The sequence below is a fragment of the Notolabrus celidotus genome, chromosome 12 (assembly GCF_009762535.1).
Source record: "Notolabrus celidotus isolate fNotCel1 chromosome 12, fNotCel1.pri, whole genome shotgun sequence".
Classification (NCBI taxonomy): Eukaryota; Metazoa; Chordata; class Actinopteri; order Labriformes; family Labridae; genus Notolabrus; species Notolabrus celidotus.
Window position 1 is genome coordinate 7026865 of NC_048283.1, and position 21423 is coordinate 7048287.

The 21423-nt window shown below is 39.6% G+C and overlaps 1 protein-coding gene across 1 annotated transcript; it reads right to left on the bottom strand.

Annotated features, from left to right (window-relative positions):
• Nucleotides 1-52: 52 nt before the first annotated feature.
• LOC117822697 lies at nt 53-21151 on the bottom strand. The gene is made up of 14 exons (XM_034697560.1): nt 21021-21151; nt 15244-15431; nt 14225-14344; nt 13639-13695; nt 11823-12047; nt 11105-11227; nt 10408-10449; nt 7202-7318; nt 4682-4870; nt 4446-4559; nt 3268-3324; nt 2951-3154; nt 1780-1902; nt 53-477 (listed from the first exon to the last, which is right to left on the bottom strand). Exons 2-14 carry the CDS (start codon nt 15418-15420, stop codon nt 412-414), a joined length of 1614 nt encoding a protein of 537 aa, XP_034553451.1. The 5' UTR covers nt 15421-15431; nt 21021-21151; the 3' UTR covers nt 53-411.
• Nucleotides 21152-21423: the final 272 nt, after the last annotated feature.

The window sequence follows — 21423 nt, forward strand, 5'->3', positions numbered from 1 at the left end:
CGACCTGTGAACAGATGACAGCTTCGAAACAAGATTTCAACAAACACAGATCCATCATTTGAATGTCTTTATTTTATAAAGGGTTTCATATTGCAAAAATATTGTCAAACACATGAATCTCCCTTTACACCACATGCATGTAACCGTAAGGCACACTGCAGGATAGAAAATGACCATAAAAAAGCTTAAAAATATAGAGATTAAAATATAAAGCAGCATAGTGTAGAAAGTGCATATCTTTTAGATAATGGTCTCAAATATATCATTAGTGCTTTTATATAGTGCAGATATTTAAAGAGATGTGTGGCAGAGACTGTACCAGTAGAAATCATTCATGTTACATTACATGAGGTTGAATGGACAGGGTTATATAGTCGCCTGTTTCTTACAGCACAGAGCAGATGCTTTCATTCACACTGCAGGGTATCTGACTTCTTTTTCCAGTGGTGGTTTTCTGTGTTCTGGATCATCAGGGCTCTACAAGAGAAAAGGGAAACACACACATTATCATTTCAATTTGATCAAACTTTCCTCTTGATGTTGACAGGCTGTCTTTAAGAGCACAAACAAAGCGTATACTCACTAATGACTTTCTGAGAATTGTTATCAAAGAGGAGTTAATCGTTGTCTACGGAAGCCCTAAGAGGACATGCATCCATGCATTTTATGTTCTCTGTTCTATCGTCATAAAGAGTGATTTCCAGTTGTTTCCATGAGATCTCAAATAACATCAGATGAGCATAACTCTGATACCCAGGGTTGCAAAAGCACAAAACAAAAACACAGAAACAGACTTAAGTTAAAACAGCTGAAGTTAATTTGTTATAACCGGAAAATGGACTGAATTAAATGGATGCATGTCCTCTGAGGGCTTCCATAGTTGTCGACATTTTGGTAACCACTTTTTATATCAACTATGGGGAATCCCAAATTTTACTAAACGGTTCTTTGTCTCTATATTTTAGCCCTGTGTTGGACCGAAGACGTGTCCAGGGTGTACCCCGCCTCTGACAGCCAGGATCAGCTTCAGCATCCTCACGACCCCAAATGGGAAAGCAGCATAGATAATGGATGGAAGGATACATTTTGCAACATGTTAAGGGGAAAGTACAAATTCGTGGGAAATTACCACAGACTGTATAAATAATGGAAGTAGTATCCGTGATGCCACCCATCAGAAGCGCTGTTTTGAGGCCAATCGTCGTCGGGAGCCATATTGCTGCTCGAGCTATTATGAAGTAAAGAGGCGGGCTTTGAGCCTCCTCGCCAACAGGTAGTGTTCCCGCCTGTCAATCAAGTCAGCCGTGCCTCTCATTGGAAGACTTGTAATCTCAATATCTTCGAAATTGCAGCGTTAGAAAAAAATAACCCGTGCACAGTGTGTCGATCGAGAAGTGAGCTATCCAGACTGCACTCGTTTTTTGTACCAGTCTGTAAACATGTTTATTTCTGCTGTAAAGATCGTCTTTTTTTAAATTGGTGTGTATGTGGTTTCCAGTACTTCAGGAGCCAGCCTCAAGCGGATCCTCGATGAACTGCAGTTTTTAGCACTTCTGCATTGGACTCATATTTTTAGACTGGAGGTTGCTGCTTGTAAATTACATGGATACATTGTTTAAGTCCATAAAAGCTCATTCTTTAAAAACAGGCTGACATTTTGAGAAATAAGATCGATCACTATATGAACTTACCGCCAGCATTTGATAAACTTAACATAAAGAGACTCTGTAACGTGTTCACAACAACTTAAACACTGTGATATCATCTTGTAGACTCTACCTGGTTCTCTTCCCTCCTAGTCTTGCACAGAGCCTTGATCCCTAAGACAGCAGAGCTGATGACGATGCAGAGCTCCAGCACCGACAGGACGATCAGCATGGCATTCATACTTATCAAAATCATCTGGTGGTACACACACAAACACAAACACACACACACACAGTGAAAAACAACATTACCTTTGAGCCTTCAAACACACTGACATTTTTAATGTTGATCTGTTTTCATTCTTGTATAATCTCATGCTGGGAGACACTCAGATTGAACAGATGGAGATGTCTTAAACATGCATGAATCCATGAGAGGGGTACATTTCCATCACTGTTTGCTGATTTGGAATGCTATGAAACTTTTTTGCAAAAGTGTCAACAGGCGCAGGAGTCCTTTTTTTATTTCATTGTTTAGATTATATTATTCTCGCCTTTATTCAGAGTGGACAGGACAGTGGATAGAGCAGGAAACAGGGAGATAGTGGGGAGTGACCTGCAGGAAAAGGTCTGCAGGTGAGAATCAAGACTATAGCCTCTGTACATGGGGTACGTCACCTAACCACTAGGCCAAACCGCCGCCCCAATGCCAGAGTCCTCTACGTGGATTGATTAGAAGTGTGTTATCTGGTTGTTCCTGGCATCCCTTTGCTAGTGAGAATGAGTAACCTTGTTGTGGGGTTTAAACCAATCAGAATTGAGTATTTGACACAGACAAGATGTATTATGATTCTCTCAGCTGGTTTGGAATATCACGTATGTTAGCACTGTTAACATTTCAGATCACACTGTGCTGCATTATTTATTTTAAATCTGTTTTCAGAAGGCGCTTCACTTTTTTAAATAAGGTCACATTCAGATATCGAAGATGAATTTACGGTGCATGACTCATTTTTACTTGAAGAATCCTGTTTTTATCTAAGGGCTTCTTCTAAACAATCAGAACGATTTTAAGAAGATCAGAAGACACTCTTGACTTTTTCTGTGTGACTGAGAATGAAACCTCCCTAAATTGTTACATTCTAACATTTCAGAACCTATAAAAGTTCATGTTTGTTGACTTTGACAACCAATAATCCAAACTGTTCAACATTTTTTCTTCAATGTGCACTTAGTTTTCTTTGAGATTGAGTTTCTTTAAAATAAACATTTTAACCATCAGGAAGATTTTTTGCCACGCTTACCTCAGTCAGTAGTTGAGCCCCCAAGCATTTCTTCATCATGGAATTCTCGAGAGGAGACGGAGTTTTGTACTGTGAGTAGTCGAAGTCACCGTCTGGCTCACACAGCCACGACATATTCATGAACATAATGTTGAGCATGTAGAGTAAGATGGCTGCGATGGCAAAACCGATTCCTGATAGATTCAGAACCACATTGAGGATGACCTGAAGAAATAAAGCAGTTGATGCACAATGAAAACAGAAACCACGAGCACAAACTATGAAAGCAAAACGTAGTGGAAGATAACAGTCGGATGTTATAGAGCTGAACTACTCACCAGATATGGCCTGGGGCACTTCTCAGACAAAATGCACGTGATGCCAAACAAAATGAACTAAAGAGAGAAAAATAATCATCAATAGAATTCCATTGTTTATAAAAAAAAAAAACTATTATAAACAGTTAGCATTCAATTTTAAACTTTATATGAAAAACTCAGACTTGAATAAGACTGAAGATTTCTCTGAGACTATTTAGTGAAGTTATTACACAATACTGAAATAGTTTGGACCCATGGTTTAGTGGTTTGTCTGCCATAAGATGTGCAACACCTGTGACAGAGAGGACGCCCTGCTCGCAGCTCAGTTTGAAGGAGGATCCATCCAAATTGTCAGTGGCTGTTGTCTTCATTCATCATTTTTGTCATTCCTCAGACTCGCTCTGTTTTTGGCAAAGGTGCTTTTAATTTTTTTACTCCCTCATCCTGGTCTGAGATAGAAGGTCACCTAAAACTGGATTGTTAAATTTGATTGGAGGATTTTAGAACTAGGATAAAAGATCATCTGATCAGCTTGTGCACGTGTTTTACTGCTTAACACTGCTAATGTATTAGTTGATGTAACAGTTACTTGTTATTCTAACTATTGCTCTGCATTCAGATGTCCTGTTTTGCTTCTTTTTTTCCATGCTTTGCAATTTCCGGCATTTTTTCGTTGTGAAGCACTTTGTAACTTTGTTAAGAAAAGTGCTATATAAATAAAAGTGTATTATTGTTTGTTGCTTTGTCTTGTTCTCTATGTGAAACTTGTTATGCTGCTGTTTTGGCCAGGACTCCCTTGTAAAAGAGACTTTGTATCTCAATGAGAATATTCCTGGTGAATTAAAAATTGAAATTCAATAATATGTGTTCAGACGCTGCAGGAACTTTTAACTTAGCATGTGACCGGCATCATATCTCCTTCATACAAAGGATCATCACGACACGATGTGAAATCTGTGTTTATTAGTCTGTACTGTTGAAGTTGCGTTCAGTGCATGTTGTAACATCTGCATGTGTATCCTCCTGACTGTCTAAACCTGTAAGCTGGATCTGATTGGAGTCAACTAAACAGTATGAGAAACATCCACAGGTCTTTGCTCAAACTGTTGCTCAAGACAGTTAAAAAAAAAAAAAAAAAAAAAAAAAAAGGGGGTTGTAGTAGTTCTGACACAAAAAAAAGCCCTGTACTGGCTTACCATGCCTCCTAACCAAAAAGGAAACAGGTAGTTATACTTCTGCCACCACGGGGCACTGTCTGTGATGATTGCTCCACAACCAATGTTCAGCAAGCCAAGCAAAATTTGCAGAGCCTGTGGAAGAGAGAATGTAGTGATGAACAACCAAAACCTGTACAGTAAAACTGCAGCTAATAGATATAACCAGTTAAGATCACTGAGGGGCAGCAGTGGGTCAGAAAACAGTTGTTACCCACCCCAAGTACTGACTGAGAAGATCCCTGGATCCTCTTCAGGTGCAGGGACTTTGGGAGACATCGGGGGCTGTAGCAAAGGGCCTTGAGAAGCTGGCAGAATGGAGGACAATGACTGCTGGGGTCAGAGGTCAGAGTGATCACCGTGACCCCATCAGCCTCAGTCTTGGTCAAAGACATCCTCACTGTAGACTGAAAGAGACAAGAGGAATGTCATTATCTTCTGATAAAGTTCAGGCTTCTATTTCTTAATGTCATCTAAGTTCTAACTGAGTCTAGATGTTAACCCTCCTGTTATGTTGCGGGTCAAATTGACGGGTCAAATTTAAAAAAATGTTTTAAAGGTATTTTTTCGGTATGAAACTTCTTCTGCTTGGCTTAATTAGCGTTATCAACATATAAAATAAAAAAGGTTCATTTCACGTATTTACAACCCCCCCTGAATGATTATATTACATATATACTGTTCAGGTCAATTTGACCTAGCAGTCAAAGTGGAGGCTAAAACGGGTCAGAAGGGTCAAATACTAATTGTTTTTGGGGATTGTGGGTAGAGCAACTTCTACTACTCCATAACCTAGGCCCTAATTTCAAAGTGGATGAATGGCTAGCAGTATTCAGAGGTTGCTGCCCATTTAGGCAATATGCCCTTCAAACTAGCTAATTACAGCATAACTATCTGGGCTTGACTTCATAAAAAATAAAATAAAATAGATAAAAAATAGATATGTCATGTAAAACTATTGTATTTATATGAAGGTCTTTCTAATGTACATTTAAAAAAGTTTTAACATGAATTATTTTTATGAAAAACAAGTGAACTATCCTCATAGGATCATGATCTGTGAGAGGTAAAGAAGACCACTGCACTAAATATTGATTGAAATGGTTAGTAATGGAGTTAATAATGAGATGTAAACAATGTTTTTTGGGTTCTGACACTTTTGGATAATTAAACATGCGAAATACGAACACAACAGGAGGGTTAAAGTACACACGCCTGGTCAGCATTATTTCCACTCTGAAAAATAGCACTCCTGCTCTTTATTCATAAAGTGTACTCAAATCAAACAGAAATGACGGCGTACATAAATTCCTCAACATTTAGACAAGTATGACGACACTTTAAGGTCTATTATACGACTGTTCTCATCGTGAATACAATAAAAGAACCACGCCCTGTGAAATGATGTGAAACTTGTTCAACTCTTTACTGCAGGGGTGTCCAAACTTTTTTTAAAGAGGGCCACATTTGACATTGTCAGAATACCTCAGGGCCAGTGGCAGTTACTGATACTTAGTAATCATAAAAGTTACATATGAAATCTCTATTTAATAACAATTATTCTACCTTTTTTTTTCTCAATGGATCAGTAACTAGGTAGTCCTCAGTTCTCCACAAGCTACGTAAACATTAGCAAACTTTATCTTCTTCTGGGGGAAAATGTTTTTCATTCGGGTCGGGCAATGTGGGAAAAATTTTGTCTCATTATTTCTCTATGGCAGGATCACGATCTGGATATCATCACACTTCTTTTTCATGTTGTTTTAAGACTTTTCTGACCAGCAGACAACATTTTAAGAACCAAATAATTATTTTCCTGCGTTCTGAAAATTTGTATTCACCAAATTTTGCTTTTTCTGCACAATTTCATAATTTTGATTTTGTCTTGTGTCCTCTTTTGTGTCTTCTGAACTTTTAGTGTTCATCAAGAACATTTTCATGATAAAATCATTAATTTGAAAGCCTGTCAGCTTTAAGAGTTCTTGTGTTTCTTCTTTATTGCCATCTTGCAGAATTCCCAGAGCTTTGGCTTTATAGAGGTAGTCCATATGAAGCTTTTTGAGACATTTCTGGATTGACTTTAGTTTTGTTTGTGTACTTGAAAGAAACTGCAAATGTAAAGATGATTCATGCAGAAGGTGGTTCATTTCTTTGCTATGAATAACACAATTTAAGATGGAAGCTTGGGGCCATAAACAAATGGACCCTGGGCCGTACTTTGGACACCCCTGGCATAGATATTCAACTGTACTTGCATGAAATCTGGTTGTAAAATATATTTTCCCCAACTATATTTAAGTTCCATATTAAGAGCCAACCTTCAATTTAGTGAATTCCTGGTTTATTCCCGTTTATTCCCATGGACAGTTTCCAATTTTGAAAATTACCAGAATTTTGCAACTCTAGTCTAGATGTTAAAGTACACATGGCTCGTCATCATTATTTCCACTCTGAAAAATAGCACTCCTGCTCTTTATTCTAAAATCAAATCAAAGTGTACTCAAATCAAACAAAAATGACAAAGCATATATATTTTCCTCAACATTTTGACAACGGATACTTTAATGTCTATTATACGACTGTTCTCATCATGAATATAATACAATAACAGAACCACGCCCTGTGAAACGATATGAACGTTTTTAAACTCTTCACTGTTTGAGCTACGGAAGGAAAACAAAAGGTAAAAACATTAAATACACACACGGAGGGGTTTTTAAATAGTTGCCTAGACTTACCAGGATGAGTAAAGGTCGATTTAAAGAAGCAGGGACACTACTTATTCGGATTAAATGAATATTTTTCAAAGTTAATTCAACATGTTTACTTCGAAACTGCCCACAGGCAAAACCAAAACATCACCCTTCTTCTTCGTGGGCTGGAGTGTTACTCACTCAGCAGCATTGTGCTCTCTGCTGCCCCCAGTGGTCAAGATTCAAGATTCAAAGGTTTTTATTGTCAATTTTCACTGTATATATACGAAACATACAGGAAAAACGAGATGCTGTTTCTCTCTTCCAGCTTTTAAATATCTAAGATTTAAATATGAAATACAATAAAATATAATAAAATACAGTTTTATAAAAACAGCCTATGTACACAGTGCAGGTAGTGCAGTGACAGTTTAAAAATGGACAATGAAAATGATAATAGATAACAGTGCAAATGATATTAAGGTGCAGACAGTATTCGAGATAATATGCAAATAATAATGTGCAAAAAGCAGCTGAGGTAGAGTTCTTGTATGTAGTGAGTTTATGTGTGTGTGTGTGTGTGTGTGTGTGTGTGTGTGTGTGTGTGTGTGAGAGAGAGAGAGAGAGAGTTAGAGAGAGAGAGAGAGAGAGAGAGAGAGAGAGAGAGAGAGAGAGAGAGAGAGAGGGAGAGAGAGAGAGAGAGAGTGAGTGAGTGAGTGAGTGAGAGAGAGAGAGAGAGAGAGAGAGAGAGAGAGAGAGAGAGTCGGAAGATATATCACATTTGTGTAGCTCCACTATTATTTATTTTAGAATGTACATAACAAACAATGAGTACATTCAGAAGGAGCATCATACATAAACAATCATTAAGGACACAGAAACAATGCAGCTTCAGTTGATAATTTAAGGTGAATGAGAAAATTATACATACATAGACAATAAATCATAACATAAATTGAATAAGGAATGGAAATAATTTTACAATTCAGTGAGGAATTCTTTTAGGGAATTGTATATTTTAAGTGCTCTTGGTCCTTTCATTATTTTCAATGATTTTAGATATATTTGGAATTCATTTCGAAAAACAACAAATTTGGGGGGAGATTTCATAGTCCTGTTTTTATGAATAAAGAATTTTGAGAGGCACAGGATTATGTTACAGCAGACTTAATCACTTTTATTTTTTAATATCAAACCAAAAGATACGTTATTTATTGAAAAGGAAATTGGAAAGGATTGAACTTTTACTTTTGACCATTCATGGATATCAGTCCAGAAGCGAGGAGTTCTCTTGTTTACGCAGCCAGGTTATCACTAACCCTCTTATTTGACATTATATAGAACTCTGGAATGATAAATGCTACCCCAACTTAATTCTTCATTGTTTTAGATGCACTTGTGTAAACTTGTGCAGTGTCTGAGTATTTTCCTTCGACGTATTTATCAATTTCACCTTTTCCTATACGACCATCTTTCCCCTTCCTCAACAGGTTTAAATCTGCTCTTGTTTCTTCTGGAGTCCATGGAGGGATAACAGAGAGTAGAACTGTTGGACTCAACTTTTTATCACCTGTCGCAAAGTTTTTAACCCTTCCTTTCATTGCCCACCAAAAACTGCTTGTCCAGACCTTTTCCTTTCTCTTGACACTGATCTAGGAACGCTTGGACTTGGTGGCTGATGCTGTGCTCCAGTAAATTAGTGCCATCTGCTTCCGCCACATTCCCAAAGGCATTTCTCCTGTTTCTGCTTGTACTCCTCAGTCGTACTGTTTGCTTTTTACTGGAATTACATAACTTTTATCCTGATAGGTAGCCTAGAAAGGCGTTCAAACTTAACAAAAAATACACTAAATATTACACAAAGAGCATTGACGGATGATTTACTGCTTAAATTCAAACATGAAATGAATACTTACCCGTTTGTGTGTACAGCAGGGTAAACAAAACCCTAACGAATGTGCTCAACTGGACTGCGTGTGTGTTTATTGCATGTTAATGTTTAAAAAGGGAGGAGTAGAAGGCACCATAATCCCAGATGCAACTCCCCCCATGTGGAAGCGATAAAGAAACCCTGCCCTTTCTCCTTCATTTAGCTGAAATCAAAGCCAAATGGGAATATCCTGAGCAACATAGTCAAAATGAGGACATATTTGAGCCACATTTTGATTGTTTGATTTATAATATGTGGTTAAAAATGCATGCTTTAAGACATTGTGTTGAATATATAGTAGCCAAGCTGATAGCTTTGTTGATGCCTCATCAGGGTCCTCAAAGCAGGTAGGGGTCTTTACAGGATGCCTTTGTGTAGGCCTGTTTTTTTTTTCAGACTGTTGTGAATCACCTCTGTGCATCATGCAACATCTCAAGTGTTAGCCGGCTTCCGATCTCTGAAATGTGCTGGTAGTTTGAACAACTTATTCACACTTGAAAAGAAATAGGCCGAGTACATAATGAGGTGATTACAGAAGACAGATTAAAAGGATTTAGGGCGATGCCAGTGTTCAATGAAATCATGTTGGTACAGCCATAAAACAATGTGTTAACATTAAACATGACTGTATGATAGCTGCAATGACAAAAGTAACAAGGTTGCAATAACACTAGTAATGAAGCAGATTGGAGGATTTGTGAGTTCATACAAAAGATGGAAATGAGGCATGAACAATAAACCATAAACAACATTGAATTATTGAGTCTTTGGGGGCAAAATGGAGAAAAACATGTTATTCAAGTGGTTCAATTTCTCACTCACACTCTAAGGTGTCATAGAAAGTACACATCTGATTCACAGACTCCATGAAACACATTGCTTTTAAGAGTTTTATTATTTTTTTTAACATTGCTAAATGTTGTAAAAAAGAAAATTACAAAGCCCATCAGCCTGCGTCCCTCAAACATGCATTGACCTCGCTTCAGCTACAAAAATATTAACCTATATCACAACACTCGATAGAAAAGAATACTGAACAGAGACACGATAGAACAGAGCAGAATGTAAAGCATCATATGATTATTGTGTATTATTAGAAAAGTGCTCTGAAGTTTAAGTGCAAATGATTCTTAAGCCACTTTAAGAAAAAGAGCTCAAATTTGAAAAGCGATCATACCAACTGGAATGGAGTAATTCATAGACCCAGCAGTAAATACAGTCATTTGTTCAAATGCATACAGAATATGCCGAGGAGAACAGCTCCTGGTGACTAATAGTGCAAAGCGGATATTTTGATTTATGCTGCAGGGTTACTGGTCACCTCCTCCAGCAGTGGTTTGTAGAGTTCTGGGTCACCATTGCTCTAAAAGACAAAATGTAAATTAGGGAATTAGGCGTTATATTCACACAGTGTATACACAGACACACCTTCAGAGTAAAGATTTCATTTTGTGAATTTATTCTAATTTTTTAAAGTTTTACCTCTCTGCTTTTATTGTCTGTTTTACTGTTTTTAGTGAAGCACTTTATTACTTGTATTGAAAAGTGCTATAAAAATAAAAGTAATATTTTTATTATTACAGATGCATGACAATAACAATTCAACTCTCATGTCTGTGTGATAAATATAACCTGTAGCCAGCAGGCGATTAGCTTGTCACCATTATTAAGACTCGACACTAGTGGAAGACAGCAAACCTGGCTGCCCTCACAGGTATCAAACTCCACTAAATAGCACTTCTTTCCAAAAGGTAGAACTATTCCTTTAAAAGTCATGCACTATCAGACCAGTTGAGATTCATTCATACCCTGACTGTCTGTGTCAGCTGACTTCAGAATCTTTAATGGGGGTTCTGACTGAGATGGAGCTAAGAGGCCAAATTCACATCAACAATCAAAGTCAGCGCCCACAAAACATTTACAGACATCTCATGCTGTGAAAAGAAAAACTGAGCATTTATGTTCAGTTAGCTTTAAAAAAACAGGTGAAACAGTGTGATATCATTTGGAGACTCTACCTTGTTCTCTCCCTTCTCCCTGCGTCTCAAAGCCTTGATCCCCAAGATAGCAGAGCTGAGGGTGATGCAGAGCGCCATGACTGACAGGACAATCAGCACAGCATTGATGCTCCTCAGAAGCATCTGGAGGGACAGGAGAGAAACAGTGTCACCTTTGAAATCTTTAAACAGTTTTTCTCTGGCCCTGGTTTAGCTAAGTTGATAGAGCTGGGTTGGGCCCCTTATACAAAGCCCTGACACTGCTGACTCCAACGTGTGGTCATTTGGAGTGCTCCCCTCCCTCTTTTCCCTACATTTCCTCTCTCTCTTCAGCTGCACTATCAACAAAGACAGAGGCCAAACAAAAAACATTTTTTTTCTGTTCTGTTAACATCAGTAAAGTGTGTGCGCATGTGTGTGTGTGTGTGTGTGTACGTGTACGTGTGCGTGTGTGTGTGTGCGTGTGTGTGTGTGTGTGTACGTGTATGTGTGTGTGTGTACGTGTATGTGTGTGTGTGTACGTGTGTGTGTGTGTGTGAGAGAGAGAGAGAGAGAGAGAGAGAGAGAGAGAGAGAGAGAGAGAGAGAGAGAGAGAGAGAGAGAGAGAGAGAGAGAGAGAGAGAGAGAGAGAGAGAGTTAGTTTCTAGATGATAATCTCTGACAGTAACTTTTGGAGACAAAATAATTAAAACAGACTTTTTTCCGTTTGTGTTCTTTTCTTAGAATTGTCTGCACATACCTGCGACAGGTTTTGGGCTTCCAGGCATTTCTCCTTCATGCGTATCTGCTCAGGAGATGGAGGTTGTGTAGTGCGACGGTGACGGTAACCATAATCACCATAATCAGAAGAATAAAGTTCACACTCCCACCACATATATATGTCTGCAATGTTGATGCTGTAGAGTACGATGGCTGCGATGGCAAAAGCAACTCCTGATACATTTAGAATCACATTGAGGATGACCTAAAAAAAAAAAAGAAGTTATATACACAGAGAATCAATCAATCACTCAGGCTTTATTTATAGAGCACCTTCCATAAAAATCAAATACAATTCAAAGTGAGAATAAAATCTAATATAACATGACCAAACATAAAGCAGAAATGGATGTGGAAGTAGAGACTAATGCACACCAATTTCAATAAAATGTGTATAAATATAAAAAAAAAAAAAGGGGAAATAATTAAGAAATAAATAAATAAAAGATTAAACATGACTAGTTAAGAAAATAAAAAAAGGTACAGATAAAGGTTTAAGATAAATAAAAGGACTAAAATAGCAATTCAAAAACTGTAATTAGATAATAAAAATTAAAGACTTAAAATAAATAAAATAATAGAATATTTAAATAAATATAAAATGACATTAAAATCATTTTGGAAAGGCTACATAAAAGCCAGACTAAATAGATGGGTCTTTAATCTACTTTTAAAAGTCTCAATATTCTCGGCTGCTCTCAGAAGTTTCTGTCCCTGCAGTGGAAGCAGCTCAGTAGCTGAAATTAGTTTAAGAAACCCTCAGCGACTCTACCAACATGCGTTAAAGCAACACTGTAAACTTGTGACACAATGTTCTTCAGTTAAACAAAGAAAAAACTGAAATGATTGTTTTTTGAGCCAAAGAAGAAAGTTTAAAGGTTACTGCTCAGCTTCAATCTGCAAAGATGAAATGTACAAACCAAGCCAGAAACCTTGGTGTAGTCTTAGACTCAGACCTTACTTTCAGCAGCCACATTAAGACAATTACAAAGTCACCTTAAGAATATATCAAGGATTAAAGGACTTATGTCTCAGCAGGATGCAGAAAAACTCGTCCATGCATTTATCTTTAGCAGACTAGACTACTGTAACCGGGTCTTTACAGGACTCCTTAAAAAAGTCCATCAGATGACTGCAGCTCATACAGAATGCTGCTGCTCTCTGTCAGAGAATAGACTTTAAAATCCTGCTGATGGTTTATAAAGCACTGAATGGTTTAGGCCCAAAATACATTGCTGATCTGCTGCTACTTTATGAACCATCTCGACCTCTGAGGTCATCAGGTACTGGTCTACTTTCAGTCCCTAGAGTCAGAAGGAAACATGGTGAAGCAGCGTTTAGTCATTATGCACCACATATCTGGAACAAACTCCCTGAAAGCTGTAGGTCCGCTACAACTCACCTCTTTTAAATCAAAGATTAAAGCCTTTTTATTTGCCACTGCCTTCCTATCTTAGCTTATTTTAACTCACTTTAAATTAAAATTTTAATGTATTTTGTTATATATTTCTAATTTTCCTTTTCTTTTCTATTTTTTATTATACTTGTCATTTTAATTGTGTTCTTTTATGCTTGTCTGAATGTTTCAAATGCTTTTAATGTTTTAATGTAAAGCACATTGAGCTGCCCTCGTGTATGAAATGTGCTTTACAAATAAAGCTGCCTTGCCTTGTTTGGGAATAAATGACAACAAATGTACAAACTACAAAAATCTCCTCCACCTTTTTATGGTCTTAAAATCAAATAGAATTAAACGTGAAGATAACAGGAGGATCTTATAAAGCTGAATGACTCACCAGACATGGACTTGGACACTTCTCAGACAAAATGCTCATGGTACCGAAGAATATGAACTAGAGAGAAGACAGAGAAATACTCAGATTTGATATCAGTCATTTGGATTAGTGAGTAGTAGTTTTGAAAATCACAATTATATTTGATATTCACTTGCTCAGCAGAGACTCATGAGATTTAATATTGTGATATGACAATCAGTGCTGAACACTACTGTCATTTTCTTGCTTTGTTTTTGTTTTCTTGATTTGCAAATGTGTTTATGATTTGTGGTGAATGTTCAAATGCTGAAAAAAGCAACAACAGTTTGATGGTTCAAAAAAGAAAAAAAATAATACTCATCACATGCTCACAAGTACATCTTATCTGTGACTTTGTTCAAGTGTTCACAATAGAAAAATCTCCTCCAGCTTCACATGAACTATCTGAAGTACTCCTAAATGTGAAATGATGCCAGGGAAATACAAACACAAAGCAGTCCTCTTGCTTGTGCTCATGTTTTGCTTTTGTATGTCATACAGAGGCACCACTACTGAACTGAGACTGTTTCATAATCAGTCTTAAACTACTTCGAAAATGGTTGCTTACCAGTCCTCCAATCCAAAATGGAAACAAAGAGGAATCCATTTGCCACGAAGAGCCAGCACCGCTGCTAGTGAGGATCGCTCCGAGGCCAATGTTCAGCAAACCAATCATGATTTGCATTGCCTGTGGAAAGTGAAACACAATATGAACAACAAACACCTGTACAGTGTGAGTGTGTTACCAGGTGTCAATGTTTCAGTAAACTAAATAACAACACTGTGTAGAGCATACTGTAAGTTATTTCTAAGTTTTGCTTTCCTGAATAAATGGAACATGACTTAAAGAACTACAGCAGATACAGAGCCCTGACAGTGTGATGGAACAACTAAACTACCAGTCAAAAGTTTGGAAACACCTTCTCATTAAACGTTTTTTATTTATTTTCATTATTTGAAACACTGTAGATTAATACTGGAGGCATCACAACTATGAAAGAACATATATGGAATTATTTAATTAACAAAAAAGTGTTAAAAAAACAGAATATTTTTTATATTTTAGATTCTGTAAAGTAGCCCCCTTTTTCCTTCATGACAGCTTTGCACACTCTTGGTATTCTCTCAGTCTGCTTCACGAAGTGGTCTCCTGGAATGGTTTCTAATTAACATGAGCCTTGTCAAGAGTTCATTTGTAGAATGACTTGCCTTCTTAATGTGTTTGAAACCATCAGTTGTGTTGTTCAGAGGTAGGGTTAGTACACAGTGGATAACCCTATTTGACTACTGTTGTAATCCAGATTATGGCAAAACCAGATTATTTCCTAGTTTTGATGTCTTCAGTATTAATCTACAATGTCGAAAATAATTCAAATAAATGAAACCCATTGAATGAGAAGGTGTGTCCAAACTTTTGACTAGTACTGTATATTTAAGAGATTGTTACCCAACTATGGCAACAACATGCTGCTTCTGACAGAGAGAAGTTTAAACCAGAGCCAAGAGGGATAAGTAGAATAAGTTCAGAAAAAATTCTAAATCTGAATTTTCTTTAAGCAACTTGAAACACATAAGCTGCTAACTCACCCCCAGTGCTGACTGAGAAGATCCCTGGATTTTCTTCAGGTGCTGAGACACAGAGCAGCACACGGGGCTGTAGCAAAGGCTTTTCAGGATTTGGCAAATTGGAGGTACAGCACTTTGGGGGTCAGAGGTCAAAGTGAGCACAGTGACCCCATCGGCCTTGGTCATGGTCACGGACATCCTGTCTGCTCCTGTAGATTGAAAGAGACAAGAGAGAACATGGCAGAGTCAGTTTATGGCTGACATTTTTTACTTTAAATGAATAATTTTTGAATCCCAACTTCTCTAAATTTCTGCAAATGATCAAGAACGCAGCAACACGTCGTATCTTCAACCAACCCAAAACAATGCTCCACTCTGCTAGTCATATCGCTCTTCTGGCTGCTTCCTACATTATCAATTGTTTATGTCATGTTGATCAAAATGTATTATAATGGGTCTCTGCTGAATAGTCTCACCCTCCACAACATTTAGGCATTAGTTCATCGCATAAGTCTTCACATGCAGAATGGTTGAACATGTTGTCAGAATATGTCAGTCATATTTATGTACATTTCCATTAGACTTTTTTTCTAAATCTGTCCTGAATTAGTAAATTGCTCCGAGGTGAATCTTGACTTTCTCTGACGAAGGGAAATGTGGGAAGCATTAGATCAACCAGTGATCAACCCGTTTTCTGACGTAGCTCAAACAAGGTGCATCTCATGAACCATCAACTGGCAAATATATATACGGTTAAGCCCGAAATGATTCATACCCCTGGCAAATTTTGACTTAAAGTTACTTTTATACAACCAGTAAATTGGTCTTGATTGGAAATGACACAGGCGTCTCCCAGAAGGTAATAAGACGATGTACAAGAGGCATCATTGTGGAATAAATTATTTCTCAGCTTTTATTCACATTTGAACAAAAAGTGGCATGTCCAAAATTATTCATACCCTTCTCAATAATCAATAGAAAAGCCTTTATTGGCTATTTACAGCAATCAAACGCTTCCTATAATTGCTGACCAGCACTTTGCATATCTCCACTGGTATTTATGCCCATTCATCTTTAGCGATGAGCTCCAACTCTTTCAGGTTGGAGCGTCTTCTTGCCATCACCCTGATCTTTAGCTCCCTCCACAGATTCTCAATTGGATTCAAGTCAGGACTCTGGCTGGGCCACTGCAAAACGTTCATGTTTTTGACCGCTAACCATTTCTTCACCACTTTTGCTGTGTGTTATGGGTCGTTGTCATGATGAAATGTCCACTGGTGCCCAAGGCCAAGTTTCTCTGCAGACTGCTTGATGTTGTTGTTGAGAATCTTGATGTATTGCTCTTTTTCCATGGTGCCGTTTACTGTGATTAGGTTCCCTGGTCCATTGGCTGATAAACACCCCCAAAGCATTAGGTTCCTGCCACCATGTATGAATCAGAATCAGAATCAGAATCAGAATCAGCTTTATTCGCCAAGTATGCTTGAACACACAAGGAATTTGACTTTGGTAAACTGTGCTCTCTTTGTACAAGGCAGAATAGGAATAAGAATAAGAACTACAATAAAAAATAAAATGAAAATATAATAACAATAACCTTAGCTATAAATACAAAGAAACAACAAATAGCTTGACTAATATGTACAGGCTAAAATAATATGATAAAGTGCAGTGGTGAGTTGCAGAGGTAGTTTTACATTATAAAATAGAAGTTAAATAATACAAAAAATAGAAATATGGAATTCTGCTTGAGAATTGTTGCATTGTATATCTACATGTATATTTACAGAGAGTATTTATCTGACAGGTATGACACTGTTATGGTTTAGTGTTCATCAGAGTGACAGCCTGGGGGAAGAAACTGTTCTTATGGCGGGTTGTTTTGGCGCACAGTGATCTGTAGCGCCTGCCGGAGGGGAGGAGTTTGAAGAATTTGTGTCCAGGGTGTGAGGGGTCAGCGGTAATGCTCCCTGCCCGTTTCCTGGCCCGGGACCGGTACAAGTCCTGGATGGGGGGCAGGTCGACACCGATGATTTTCTCTGCAGTCCTTATAGTCCGCTGCAGTCTGTGTTTGTCTAGTTTGGTTGCAGAGCCAAACCAGACAGTGATGGAGGTACACAGAACAGACTGGATGATGGAGGTGTAGAACATGATCAGCAGCTCCTGAGGCAGGTTGAACTTCCTGAGCTGACGCAGGAAGTACATCCTCTGCTGGGCCTTTTTTCTGATTGTGTCTATGTGGGAGGTCCACCTCAGGTCCCGGGAAATAGTGGATCCCAGGAACCTGAAAGAGTCCACAGTAGACACAGTGCTGTTCAGGATGGTGAGGGGGGGGAGTGGGGGGGGGCTTCTCCTGAAGTCCACTGTCATCTCTACCGTCTTGAGCGGGTTCAGCTCCAGATGGTTCTGACTACACCAGAGGGCCAGCTGTTCCACCTCCTGTCTGTAAGCAGACTCGTCTCCGTCCTGGATGAGACCGATGACGGTGGTGTCGTCTGCAAACTTCAGGAGTTTCACCGAGGGGTCCCCTGAGGTGCAGTCATTGGTGTAGAGGGAGAAGAGCAGTGGGGAGAGAACACATCCCTGTGGGGCGCCAGTGCTGATGGTCCGGGTGCTGGATTTGATGCTCCCCAGCCTCACCTGCTGTCTCCTGTCCGTCAGGAAGTTGGTGATCCACTGACAGATGGAGGCCGGCACTGTGAGCTGGGTGAGTTTCTGGTGCAGGATGTCTGGTATGATGGTATTGAACGCAGAGCTGAAGTCCACAAACAGGATCCTAGCGTAGGTCCTGGGGGAGTCCAGGTGATGCAGGATGTAGTTCAGACCCATATTGACTGCATCCTCCACCGACCTGTTTGCCCGATAGGCAAACTGCAGGGGGTCCAGCAGGGGGCCTGTGATGTCTTTCAGGTGGCTCAACACTAGTCTCTCGAAGGACTTCATGACCACAGACGTCAGGGCGACGGGCCTGTAGTCATTGAGTCCTGTGATGGTGGGTTTCTTTGGGACTGGGATGATGGTGGAGCTTTTGAAGCATGAGGGCACTTCACACAGCTCCAGCGATGTGTTGAAGATCTTTGTGAAGATGGGGGCCAGCTGCTCAGCACAGACTCTCAGGCAGGAGGGGGACACGCCGTCTGGTCCTGGAGCCTTCTTGGTCTTTTGTCTCTGGAAGAGCTGGATTACCTCATCTTCACAGATCGTCAGCGCAGGTGGGGGGTCAGAGGGGGGTGGGGAGGGGCTTGTGGGGGGGCCAGGTAAATCAGAGTGTTCGGGTGTGGGGTGTGAAAACCTGCAGTAGAAGCTGTTCAGGTCGTCAGCTAGTCTTTTGTTACCTTCAGGGTGGGGGGAGGGTCTCCTGTAGCTTGTAACTTCACGCAGGCCTCTCCAAACTTCTGAGGGGTCGTTGGCAGAGAAGCTCTGTTTTAACTTCTCAGTGTAGCTCCTCTTAGCTACCTTGATCCCTCTCGTCAGTTTGTTTCTGGCCTGCTTGAACAGGTCCCGGTCCCCACTCCTGTAGGCCTCTTCTTTGGCCTGACGCAGCTTCCTCAGTTGAGGTGTGAACCAGGGCTTATTGTTGTTGTATGTGCAGAAGGTCCTGGTCTGCACACACATGTCCTCACAGAAGTTGATGTATGAAGTCACAGTGTCAGTGAGTTCATTGAGGTTTCCTGATGCAGCTTCAAAAACACTCCAATCAGTGCAATCAAAGCAGGCTTGTAACTCCTGCTTTGACTCCTCCGTCCACTTCTTCACAGTCCTAACTACAGGCTTAGCCGTTTTTAACTTCTGCCTGTAGGTCGGGATGAGATGAATCAGACAGTGATCAGATAGTCCTAAAGCTGCACGGGGGACAGAGCGATATGAGTCCTTTATTACTGTGTAGCAGTGGTCCAGAGTGTTAGACTCCCTGGTGGGACACTTAATATGTTGTCTGTATTTAGGTAGTTCGTGGGTTAAATTTGCTCTGTTAAAATCCCCGAGAATGATGAGCAGAGAGTCAGGATGTTTTTTCTCCACGTCTGTAATCTGGTCAGCCAGGTGCTGTAACGCCTCCGTTACGCAGGCCTGAGGTGGGATGTAGACGCCGACCAGAATAAAGGAGGAGAACTCCCGCGGCGAATAGAAGGGTTTGCAGTTTATGAAAAGAGTCTCCAGATTTGGACTGCATGACTTCTTCAACACTGTGGTATCTGTACACCAACCTTCGTTTATGTAGAAACAGATTCCGCCTCCTCTCGCCTTCCCAGAGAGTTCCTTTACGCGGTCCGCTCTGTGGAGCTGAAAGTCCGGTAAGTGCAGCGAGCTGTCTGGGATGTGTGACAGTGGGGATGGTGTTTTTAGGGTTAAAGGCTACTCCTTTTTTACGCCATATGAAGGATACATCATTGTGGCAAAACAATTATTTGTCATTTTCATCAAGAAAAACCTTGCTGGTTGAATAAAAGTAACTTTAAGTCAAAATTTGCCAGGGATATGAATAATTTCAGGCTGAACTGTATATAGCCGGAGCATAACACAATGTTACAACGTCTGACAATGGAAGGACAAGGAATTGGACTGGGTCAACAGCCAGAGAGAAGAAGAGGAAGAGGAGTGAGGCTGCGTGGTGGAGGAGTTGGGAGGCAGAGGACATATGCGCATTCCTGATGAGATAATAGCCACACTTGTAGACCACATTCCCAATCATGGGCTTACAACGGCCGAGGCTGATCGAAGGGTGCAGCCAAATGTTGGGAGAACAACTGTGTCCTCCATCATTCAGACTGGGTGCTGTTTTTTTCTTTCTCTATTGCAATGACATGGTCTGTCAACAAATTCAAGTACAAACAGTAAAAGCGTAAATGTGAATCTTGTTCAGTCTCTTGCAATCAATCTCCCACATACACTGAGGTGTAACTTACAATTTAAAATAACTGTCATCAAAACTTTAGCTATAGTTAACATCAGAACGTCCCTCCAGAGAACACTGTTATATTGACAACATGACTAAGCATTTTGACTGTCTCATCCGTACACAAGGACTTATCATGCTGATGGCACTGACATGTTCATTAACACAGATATTTACTTCTGAGAGATGAACTAAGGATTTTCAGCAAGATACTGGCTTTTGCAGGTGATCCATGATGTGTTTCTATTTGTACGAATTGTTTTGAGAAATGCACTTACTGTTTTGCAAATGTCGAGGATGATTCGAGAAATGTACCAAAGCGACTGAGAGAAAAACTGTAAAAACAGTCGCAGCACGAGCCTGTTTACTTCCGCATAGCCCTACAGGTGTTACGGTTCCACTTGATACCCTGCTAACTGAAGACTCTCGGCGCTGTCTTCGCTGTCTCTTTGTTCATGTTATAAATTGTATTGTAAAAAAGATGCTCATGAGAAACGTTTAAAGTCTTTTTTGTGTAAACCTGTGATGAAAATGCTCCGAACGCTCCTAGTTCAGTTTTCCACACTCACTGTAAATCAGTGCGACCTCATCATACGTATCCGGTTTACAGTCGCCATTTAACACGGTCTCTAGTATAGCCGAAACACCCAGTCAGCGAAAACACATATTTTGAGTATGTCATTGATACAGAACCTGTACAAAACACACTCTTCCTTTCCTGATACGTTTCCAAGATGTCTATGTATCTCTCTGTGTGTCCAAACTTGATATTATACTTATTTGAAAACGTGAAGGACAGGCAATGGTTATGATGAAATGAATCGCATCAATATAGGAACAAACCATATCGACAAACTGGCTAAACTCACATTATGTTACTGTATTAAGCAAATAAAACACGTACCTGTTAGTTTCTGTCAGACTAAGAGCTGAATCCAAACGACTGTACTTCTACTGCGCAGTTTCCAGCACAGGGAGGGAGAGAAACTATCACTTCCCAGAAGTGCCTCCCCTCCAGTATGAGCTGTAAGCATGGGCGTATCTAGCCCATTTTTCGGGGTGCTGGAGCACCTCAAAATTGAATCCCAGCACCCCTGAAATTTGAGAGATTTTTTTTGTTTGTTTGTTTGTTTTACTGTATGTCCTTTTTAACAAGCTACATTTTAAAAACATACAGTACTTGATTGAAATGTAATATTTTAACAACAGAAATACAGCAGCTCCATGCTTTACATCAGGGGTGTCCAAAGGAGGGCCCAGGGGCCAATCGCGGCCCGAGGTCCATTTATTTATGGCCCCAAGCTTCC